General features: G+C 39.1%; 1 protein-coding gene across 1 annotated transcript in view; it reads right to left on the reverse strand.

Moving 5' to 3' along the window:
- Nucleotides 1-9424, reverse strand: part of LOC139716119 (cytosolic carboxypeptidase-like protein 5) — a 29834-nt gene extending 20410 nt beyond the window's left edge. The window contains exons 1-4 of the mRNA XM_071627675.1: nucleotides 9332-9424; nucleotides 1630-1842; nucleotides 1014-1185; nucleotides 332-492 (exon numbers count right to left, since the gene is read on the reverse strand). Of these exons, the coding sequence (XP_071483776.1) occupies nucleotides 332-492; nucleotides 1014-1185; nucleotides 1630-1832 (536 nt within the window). The 5' untranslated portion in view covers nucleotides 1833-1842; nucleotides 9332-9424. The remainder of the gene's footprint in view (nucleotides 1-331; nucleotides 493-1013; nucleotides 1186-1629; nucleotides 1843-9331) is intronic.
- Nucleotides 9425-11381: the final 1957 nt, after the last annotated feature.

Raw genomic sequence — 11381 nt, forward strand, 5'->3', positions numbered from 1 at the left:
CTACTTTAATCTACCTATTTGATCTTTTAGAGTAATGCTAAAAGCATGCTTTTTTTCCTTTAAGTTTTAAGTTTGAAGTCACAGCTGGTACATAGAAGCAATTTTTGTACAGCAGTATGATACAATTAATTTCACTGATTAATCGTTCTCATCACAACTACGTTCACACACCTCTTGAAATGTATTAAGTTGGGAAGAGAAAACCCATAATCAGAATGCTTTCTTTATTAACTAAAATCACAGACAGCAGTATTATCTCAGGACACGAATGTGAAAGTGTATCTTTTGTGATGTCATATGAAAGATTTTTGACAGCATCATAAATGCGTACCAGCCAGCGTCATATTTCCTGCCAGAGAACTTGTTATCCAGCTCTGTGAGTCGCTCCTGGTACTCAGTGTATGAGTATGGGTAGCAGAAGGCAAAGTAGACGGAGGAGAAGCGATACTCAAACCGGTAGGTGAAGGACAGGATGAACTGACCATCCACTGTCTGGGGAATGAGGCATGGACGGAAAAAAAATTGTCAATTCATCCGTAAACTGACGGAAGGAAAACATAAGATCCTTCAAAAAAAAGTTCTAGATTTAGTACATAAAAAAACAAATAGTTCTAATGATGAAGGAAGACATAACTGTGGCTGTTTTCACTGAAACCAGGAATCTCCTGTATGGCAGTATACTCACCCTGTAAAACCTGAAACATTCAAGGCATGGAACTTTCACAAATTGGAGCCAACAGTCTTTTTCACAGAATAAAACTTCCCTGAATTGCTAACCCCCCATGAAAAAAAAAAAAAAAAAATGAGTACCTTGAAACTAGAAGAAATAACCCCTGAAGCATCTCTTTCTGAACTGAACTGGGATGTAATGTGCTGTGAAAGTAAAATGGTGCCATCAGTATACTACATTTGGCAGACAAAAACTTTTGCATACATACTTTACTTTGCGAATCTTGCCACCTCGCAAAATTTGTGCAAGCTTCATGCGAGCGAAAATGTCTGGTTTTACATACCTCATGCGTCGGTCTGTCCCTAATACGCTCCCACTTGGGCTTCTGAGGCAAGACTTTGACGACAGGTGCCAGTCCCTGGCTGTACAGCTTGCCCTGCTTGTTCATGTTCATGATGTTAAACTTGACCAGCTTGTTCATGGGGCAGCCCTTGACAGCAAAGTGGAACCAGGTTCTATTTTTAAAAAAAAGCAAACAAATATTGAGTGTCATATGTGGGAAAATCAGGATAGTTACGACGTTTGCTAAGCAGGTTTACCAAATATTCCACAGTCCTGTTACTCTGCCGAGTGAGGTGGGTTCTGTTGTCAGAATATTGTTGCAAACATACTGGTAGTAATGAGCTTCATTTCCTATCGAACTTGAGCCACTTGTAGTGGAAAGCCTCAGCACTGCGGGCAGTGTGAACAATGAATACTATATTATTTCTTTTTTTAAAGAAAGAACAATATTTTTCTAATGTACAGCTTGTACCACAACGAAAGTTGATGAAAGCTTTCAAAAGAAAATTATTCAGCATATCATCGTTGTTGAAAAGACTGCATCAGCACCGCACCACAAGCTTCTGAGCAAAATGAAACCAAAACATGTTCAAGTACACTGTAACTGGTATCCTCACCTGTTGCCATTCTCAAACTCCGTCCCTGCACAGTCCGGACTGGTCCACAAGTTGAACTCATAGTCAGGCATGGCGTTAATGTCGCCCACCCTGTGGGCGTTGCCATCCTCCTCATCCTCTTGGGTGACCCTCTCGACCCTGGCGAGGTTCCCCGAGTCAAACTTGGACGTGAAGAGCAAACCAGCTGCCCTAAACTCCATCATGTCATTGGGTCTGTAATTTACAGAGGAGGAAAGAAGCAAAATACTGCATTATTTCATGCTTGATTCAAGTATGCAGACGACTTTTTGATTTGATAAATGGGTAATTCCATGGGGTTGGGACTGAAATTGTGACATACAAGTTGAAAATTCAAGTTGGGTAAATTGAAATTTTCTTTTTCCCCCTGATTTGTTACTCCCATTCTTCAACTTATTCCACTAGAAATCTGTTTATTACTTCGCACACTTTCAGTCAGCATGGGTAAACAGGTATGACAAATACCTACGTTACATGGACTTCATTTTGTGACATCCTCAATAATTTTGTGTTCTGAAATGATAACAATGAACATATCCCAGTTTTTTTCCACCATAACACATCAACATGTTATCTGACAGGCACACGAGATCATTATTAGTAAGATTGTCCATTCTGATATCAACTGCAAGACACTTTTATTAACATGTTTTTTCTACAAACCATTTACAAGTTTAACCAAAGGTTTAACTTTTTCCTCAAGAGTGACACAATAACAATATTCTTTAAAAAACTGCAGTCGAGGCAAGTGAGTTGTATGGACATTCAAGTGAAAACATGATTTTATTGTTATCATCAGGGGTTTTCGTACTACAACCTTGTCCACAGTATACTACCTATGTTACACGGACAGTATGTCTTCGTAACATAGGTACACTACGACATATCAACTGATTTCCTTTGTTGTGGTGTCAGATGTTAAAACCTACACACATAGACTTTATGTATGTTCCCATGAATAACACTAATGTAACAGTTCTTTGGAATTATACCTGCTGTATACCTTTGGAACAACACCTATGTTACACAGACTTCAATTCTTTGTAACTCTGGTATGAAAGAAGGTAGACTTAATAATAAGAAGAAGAATGATGTCAAGCCTTACACAATTTGACCTTATATACTCTGACTAACAACTTCATCAACTGTCAACTCAACTATGAAAACTAATAAAGAGAAATCATACAAGTTTTCTTGTCTTCTCCATGTTCTTTGTTTGAAGTTAATTTCTGCTCTTTTCTACAATGTCCATTTTCCCTCCGTGCAGTTTTCTTTTTGTCTAGTTTGTTATGTTCGCTCTTCTTTAGTGTTGCTTTGTCAGCTTCCTCTCTCTGTTTGTGGAGTGCTGTGGCTGTGCCCTTTTCACTCTTTCACGTAGTTTAATCACGTAGCGGCGGCAGAGGAGGATCCATGGCAGATTCATCGACAAACTGGACAAAAGGTGTGAAGAGAAATAAAATGAAAGAATTAACAGAAAATGTGTGTCTGTGTACTCTTTATATTCCTGTTGATGTATCTGTGTATATGAATGGAATTAAATAATTTGGACAATTTTGCTTACCTTTCTACCTCTTGTCATACCAGTTGGCTACAGTTCCATGTGTACCATCCACCAAAAAAAAAAAAAAAAAAAAAAAAAAAAATGGGTTACGCTTAAAATGATGTACAGCAGTAATGTTAATTTTTTTAATATTAATAATAATATAGCATGTAAAAATCATTTTCATATTCTACGCTAATTTTTTTTTTCACATCTATGTAAGCTAGCAAGGCCAAGGGCAGGGCGCTGCCCCCAGTGTCATGGCTAGGGTTAGGGATAGGGTTAGGTTTACGGTTACGGTCCTATTCCAAATAGACCTCAAACAAAATACTAGGCCCCCCCTTTTTTTTTTACGGTACTCAATCCCCATCAAATTCAAAATTTTTGCCCTCTTTTTAGGATAGGATAGACCAATATTATGCCAATTTTGATTGCGGTACACATGGAACTATTTCCTACCAATTACCTACCCAAAATGAATACGAAACTGGCATTTTAGCTTTGAGACTTTACAGTGGGTGAACGTGGAATGGAAACAGTGAACCCATGTACTGCTTCATCAGAGCACCGTAAAGCCATCTAACACTATTAACAGGTCAGTGAAATCTTGAAAGGAAAACAGTGACATTGTAAATCTGTTCAAGAGAAAGAATCTAACAGCTCTTAATTTCCAAAATATCAACAACAAAATTGGGCAAACTCTTTCTTTAGCTCAGACGCAGTCTGGACGTTTACGTATTCCAACTTCATAGTACCGTACTAACGTTCAGCACATCTACTTGGTAGATACGAATGATATAAGTAAGGTCCAAAATTCACAAGAATCGGGAGGTAAAATAATGTTATATTGCCGTGAAGATACACTGGACATACTTTTGTACGGTTTTCTAAGAGAGGAACACATGCTCCTTTTGCAGAGACGGGCATAAAAGGGGAAATTTGGCGATCACAATTACGAACATGAACAAGTAACAAATATCTCAGTATGTGGGACTACAGCGTGTTAACAGCATCATCGTCCACCGTATATTTGGCCAGTTTAGTGGTTTTAATATCGTTTTTTTCCTCCAATACAGTTTACAAAATGTGACAAAAGTTATTTACTTCGTAAAATAGCGTACAAGCTTACTGATTGACATCGGAAACATTGAAATTCCCGATCGGAAACATCGAAATTCACGTACCGATGTAACACGGACTACAGCAGAAAAACGGGTCTTGCGCCGTCCAGGTAGGTGTGAACGGGCTGTAAGTGGTCTTCCCGCCGTTGGGGAAGTACTGCCAGTGACGTAAATACGATTGCTGAAGTTAGTAGCTCTTCTTTTTGTCGCGAGCGCGACTTTCTTATCCGATGTTACACGAAGAGGCCGGACTTCGGACGGAAGTACGGTAATATGTTCTGTGTTTTCTCTTTTATTTGGAGCTTTTTGATGTTAATTTTTGGACAATAATACTCCTAAAATATGAGTCTATTTATAGAAATCAAGTTTCTGATCATATTATGATTATAAGTGTATGTAAAACCATGCAATACCGATGTTACAACAAAAATCGCCGCGGACTTCGTTTGTAACATCGGTATGAGGTTGCTTCAAGATGCTCTGGTGTTCTTATTTTGTGACACATGTTTATGTGCCTTATAGTCTTTGTAGAAGTCGCCTTGCCTCTCTTAATTATGATAGGCATAATGCTGAAAGGTTGTGTATTTCTGTATTACATTGCCATGAAAATGGCATATATTTTTGTCACAACTGGTACCACAAAAAAACCATGAGACATCAACAATGAAACAGTCACAGACAAAATAAATTTGTACACAGGCTTGTTTTTTATTCATCAAATAATTCTTCACACATCTCTCTCCAAGAATAACCACAAACCACAAGCAATTATTTGATAAAATTTTCAGAATATGACTTTTATTCCCTGCACAACATGAAAATCTAGAGCAGGCCCAACCCCATGGAATGACCCAAATATTAACTTTCTTTCTTTTATTGGCCATTACGACAAACTAAAGACATATCGACATTTACTTACGTATGTGTGTCAACACTAAATTCTCTGGCGGTGACACAGCATAGCATTCCGCAGTGTCAATTGGGTCTCACAAACCCAATCACAATCCAGGCCCAATCAATATAAATTTAGGCCTAACGGTTGTCTATCTAGACTCCTAGTAGCCCGCTACCTAGCCTAGTACAATTAGTAAGCACACAAAAAACAATTTACAGTAGGCCTATAGCCACCCAGGTGGGATGAAAAAGAAGACTCTCTCCTAGAATGAAAAAAGAGAAGTTGTTTGCTTTAGGCCTACATTGTTATGTAAAAAACCTGCATCAATGTTTGACCTCCCGTGCCAAAATTCCATTGCATGCAAAAGCTAGATTCATATTCAGTTGGCAGTCGAATTATGGTGAGCTTGCTTTCATTTTGATGGTGAATAACTGTGTATTTTTCACATCTCTAATCCAATTGTTGCTACTGTTGAGGTATTGGAGGGGGTCACCCTCTCCCCATCCCATCCCCCCTTTTTTTTTGCCCCCATGACCACCCCACACACACACACACACACAGTCACACATTTAACTTTACAGTCAAAGAGTAATTACATGTAGCTTATGCATTTTTAATCTATCTAAACTGTGTGAATGAAGATTAAATTTTATTTAAAAATTCTAATTTATTCTGATTAGAAATTTCTGAAGTCTAGATCTAGTAGAAAAGATCTAGATAGGATCTACAAACTCTACGGTCTCTAGTATTAGTAACAATCAACAAATGTTCCAAAGTAAAATAAACAGGTGGCCTGAATTAAACCATGTGAACTCTTTCCTACTGTCTTCAACTTCACTCTTCAGTTTTGCTGTTGGTGATTGGATTTGGAAATCCATGTTTTTTACTTCTTTTTTTTTTTAGTTTTGGATTTTTTGGTAGGACAAAAGCAGTAAGACGTATCACACGTAAGAGCGCAAGAAATGCCCCTCATCAGAAGTAGGACACCTCATGCGAAAGCCTTGCTATTCGGTCTGTCTGCTGCCAAGACCAAAGTGCTAAAATTTTTTCGAGACCGATTGTGATGAGACTGAACCATCCCATGGCATACGGCCAAATACGGGACTGGAATGATCTTCCCTGCCGACCCTGGCTTTGCCATTTTACATGCCATCATCGATGCCATCTTGGTCTTCTTATCTTAGAGTTCCCTGAATTTATCTGACTCACTAACTCGAGTTCAGTAACTGTAGTGTTACGTTAAAGTCAAAGACTGAAAGTCGAAGTCTAACTTACTAAAGTAGACAAAGCCAAGGGGCATTTCATAACGACATAGGGATTAGTAAAATTCATACAATGTACATTATGCACTTGTCAATGTAATGACTCACCCCACTACCCCCGGACATGGGTGCGTCATTTCCTCGTTTGGTCCGTCAAATTTGTGACCCAGGTGTTCGTCATTTTACCAGCTTTGTCCGTCAAATTTTTGACCGAGGGGTGCGTCATGGTACGTCACTTGGCTATGGAAAATAACACGCATTTTTGCATGCTGGATACACGTACCGCGAGTGAAATTACAGTGAGCGCTTTCCCGCGGCAAGTGAAAATCAAAGTCGGGAAGCGTTTTGGAATAAGAGGAAAAAATGCTTGCCAGAATCTGGCAAGCAAAGAATTTAAAAGCCACCCTTTCTCCTTACATTTTCCCTCCAACAAACCCATGAAATCATGCATACTCAATCTCAAACCAGGGACTGTTCAGCGATGTAACAACTTAGTTCAATCTTTCGTGTCGAAACGGCAGCAGAAGAACTGCTTGCCGCATGCCATTTTCTGCTCGCGGGATAGCCCGACCAGCTGGCCAGACGCGCGCGCGACGCTGTTAGCTGTGCGAATCTCTACGTACCGCGACTTGGCTGTAGTTACGCAGTACTCGAGCGGCGCGGGAATATGAATGCCGTGGCGTGCGCGTGGTGTGTACCTACCTGCGCTGCAGCAGTATGCATCCACCGCACTAGCAATGGCCGCGCACACACAGCGCATTCTGCACACATGTGATTGTCATGTATGGATTGCATGCACAGAATACATACTACTGCACGGAATATCGTAGCAGCAGCGTGATGTACGGTGAATGACAATACGGTGCTTACATGGTAAGGGAAACTTGCCGATACTTTTACAAATTATGTGTACGAACCAAAAGAAAATGAAATTGCTTGAATAAAACGTATGCAAAAATCGTTTCAGTATTTACGGGGGTGCGTCAAATGTACCGAGGATGTCCGTCAAAAAAGTGACCGAGGTGTGCGTCACTTTCAACGTGTTGTCCGTCAAAAAAGTGACTGTGGTGTTCATCACTTGCAGCGTTATGTCCGTCAAAAAGTGACTGTGGTGTCCGTCAAAAACCCCGTGTGGTCAGTCAAAAAATGACCATGACGCACCCATGTCCGGGGGTAGTGGGGTGCGTCATTACATTGACAAGTGCATTAGGCCTAGTCACAGAAAGATCCGTCTGTCCGGATGAGGAGTCTTTTATTTTTTTTTTGACGTTATCGCTCTCCTCCGTAATAAGGAGGGGATCCGTGAAGCCAGACGCAGTCTCCGCGGAACATTTCCCCGACGACCAGATACAAACTGATCTTTCGGTCAAGGATGCTACTGAACATGTCATGTGAACAACAATTACTTGGTTTCACAAGCGATTTACATAGGAACTCGGATGCAGGACGTCAAACGGATGTTATAGTCATGGATTTTTCAAAAGCTTTTGACAAGGTTGGGCATGAGCGGCTTTTACGTAAACTGGACTACTACGGTATCAGGGGGAAAAATCTGAAATGGATTCAAAGTTTTCTCAATGGAAGAAGTCAGAGGGTCGTTTTGAATGGTATTAAATCTTCTTCAGTAGCGGTAGGATCTGGAGTGCCTCAGGGGTCGGTTCTTGGGCCTTGCCTCTTTCTACTTTACATCAATGACTTGCCTGATGGTCTCGCGTCAAAGGTTCGCCTTTTTGCCGATGATACAATTTCTTACATGACCATCGACAATCAACATCATATGCAAAATCTTCAAGAGGACCTAAACAAAATTGGTGACTGGGCGAAAAAATGGATGATGGATTTGAACACAGATAAGTGTAAGGTTTTGACAATATCCAGGAAAAGAAGTAAGGTGCAACACGTGTATCATCTAAATAACGCCCCTCTTGAATCTGTTGAATCCATGAAGTACTTGGGTGTAACCATAACTTCTGATTTGAAGTGGACCCAACACATCAACAATACTGTCAATAAAGCCAATAACGTGCTTGCATTTCTAAAATGCAATCTTCGCATAAAATCTTCTGATCATATTGTTAAAGCCACAGCTTACAAAACGTTGGTTCGACCAATTGTTGAGTAGGGTCTATGCTTCCACAGTTTGGGACCCATCTACCAAGAACCTAATCCACCAAGTGGAAATGGTCCAGAGAAGAGCTGCGCGATTCACTTTAAATCGCTACCATAACACCTCGAGTGTCACCAAAATGCTACAAGAACTTAATTGGACCACTCTGGAACAGCGCAGAGAAAATGACAGGCTAATTATGATGTACAAAATACAAAATAATCTCACTCCTCTTTCAGCACAGGACTATATCATCAAACAGGCTACTCAGTTAACGAGAGCCTCGCAACCACACTCCTATCAGGTACCATATTCGAGAACTGAATCGCATCGCCATTCGTTCTTCCCAAGAACTGTAAGGAACTGGAATTCCCTGTCGTCAGAAATTGTTTCAGCGCCATCTGTGGGATCATTTCGAAACCGTCTAGACTCTAACGGTTGATCACAGTGGCTAGTATTTTCGTCAAATTTTCTATGTGCTTGTAAATATCTGTAAATAAATTGTATTATAATGTAAATAGCACCAGTCTGCAAGAATCTTCAGTCTATTGAAGGAGGCAGACTTAATCAGAAGAAGAAGAAGAAGAACTGTGTACGTGCAGTCTTTCATAGCGTGAACGATAACAGCAAAAGCAACGAATGGGACTACGCGGCTCAACTCTCGTAGGCGTTTACGCTCTAGTTGTTTACAAAATAATTTGAGCTGGAACAAAGAGACGTGTTACTCTTCATATGAAGACAGTATTTCTTGGAACTTACCTGACGACGATGACATCAAGAATGAATTTAAATCGACAAAAACGAGAGCATAATAACCTTTGAAGCGTTATTCGACGCTTATCGATACGTTCCAACTGCTTTAAACAATTTGGCTAGCAACATGTCACGTGACTGATATCATGAACTGTGATTGGACGATTAATCTAATAACGATCATGCTGAAAACAGAGTTACGTAATCCGACCTCTGAATCCGACCGGAGGCCGATTAGAAAGCTGAATGTCATAACATGAAAAGCATACACGACAGATCGAGGCTTCAAGCTTACTGCTAAGCGTGTGTTTCTGTTTGAACATTTGTTCCAAACAATTAGTTTTGGTGGGAAAAATCTTGAGAAATCTTTCTCCTCCCATCAACTTCCAATCCCTTTGCCTGATTGCAAATATTTAACACCGCTTGCGCTTGCATATTCTTCTTTTCATTTCATTTATTAAGTTTGTTTCAAAAAAGAATGTTTACAAGTGTATATACAAAACGTATGTTTACAAATACACATCCTAGATATATCATGATATAATATAATCACATCCCTAAGTTGTGAAGCCAAAATGATGCATGATGAAAATAGAGCTAGGGGAAGCTAAAAGACAAGACTTGAAATGTGCGTGTTCAAAATGTTCATGAGTGCTTATAATACGGATATTTCATGATCTCTGTGGGGATAAATAGAAGAAAGGCTCAATGCTTACGTATGTCCTTTTGAACACTGTTTTTCACCATCCATTCATTGTCTGAATCCTGTAATCTGCGTTTCCATGTTTTTAGGGATTATTAATGGCGTGAAGGTATAATAGGCCCACATGTATTTCGTTTGACTAATCATTTTCTATTTCACGTTAGTCATAGATACTCCTTACAATTGATTACATCGACACCAATAAACCAGAATATTTTCCACCACGCTCTTAAACCATTCAATTACAAAATCATATAATCACTGCAAGAATGCTGTGGAGCATACATTATCATTGACAGTGGGGTTTTTTTTCCGGAAGTGTAGGTCCCTGAGTGCATTGTGGGCCTTACTTTATTTTAAGCACTAGCTGATTTATAGAAGGTAACTAACAGAAAAAACAAGAAAAAATATAAGTTCTTCACTTAAGACATCGAATAGATATTCTGTAACATATGGTACAAAATATGCAACATAACATATTATGCTACCAACTTTATACTTTCTTTCCTGGAGATAAGGCCACATGCAGTTATGACCTCAAAATCACACAGTACAAGCTTCAGCCACACGCCCTGCTTGTAACTTGTTCTGTGCAATTTTGAGTTTAAGAAAAATTCGTTTAGAAAGTTTGAAATCTATATTTTTTTTGTTTTTTATGTAGGAACATTTTTTTCTCTCTTATATCCCTCATTAACAGGCCATAATACATTTTTCCCAGCTTTATTTCCCTGTTAATCCGTTTATACTTCAACAGCACTAGCAACTGAATAGATGAGATGCAAAAATCATGTTCTGTAATGTCATTTATTTAAGATGTAAACAAAACAGAACTGCGCAAATTTCAGAATTGTGCTAATATAGTGGGTTGAATGCATGAATGAAACTCATAAGAAAGAAAATTAATATTGTACACTACAGTCATGAGTAACAAATTTCAACAGGGCTTTATCAACATTTATGTTTGGAATAATTTCATGACGTATTACGGAAAACATAATTGTTATATTTCTATCTCTTTCCAAGTTTCACAAGCCTATTATGCACTACATGTGTATTTATACACTGGACTCCCGTTGTAACGAAATCCTCGGGACCGGCACTTTTCTTTCTTTGCTATATCGAAATTTCGTTATAACCAAACAAATAAACAATAAGGATTAAAGAACATAGAGTGGATAATTCTGCGGCCTGAATTTTTACTTCGTTGTACCCGGAATTTCGTTATAACCATGTTCATTATAACGGGAGTGCACTGTATCATTCTCTTGATAGGCCTAAACATTCAAAAGATCTAAATAACCATATTTTCATGTACTGTGCATATGTGAAGAGTTTGATATCAAAATGGGTTAA

The sequence above is a fragment of the Diadema antillarum genome, unplaced genomic scaffold, assembly GCF_040938485.1.
Source record: "Diadema antillarum isolate AM-2024a unplaced genomic scaffold, OU_Dant_1.0 scf00000061, whole genome shotgun sequence".
Taxonomy (NCBI): domain Eukaryota; kingdom Metazoa; phylum Echinodermata; class Echinoidea; order Diadematoida; family Diadematidae; genus Diadema; species Diadema antillarum.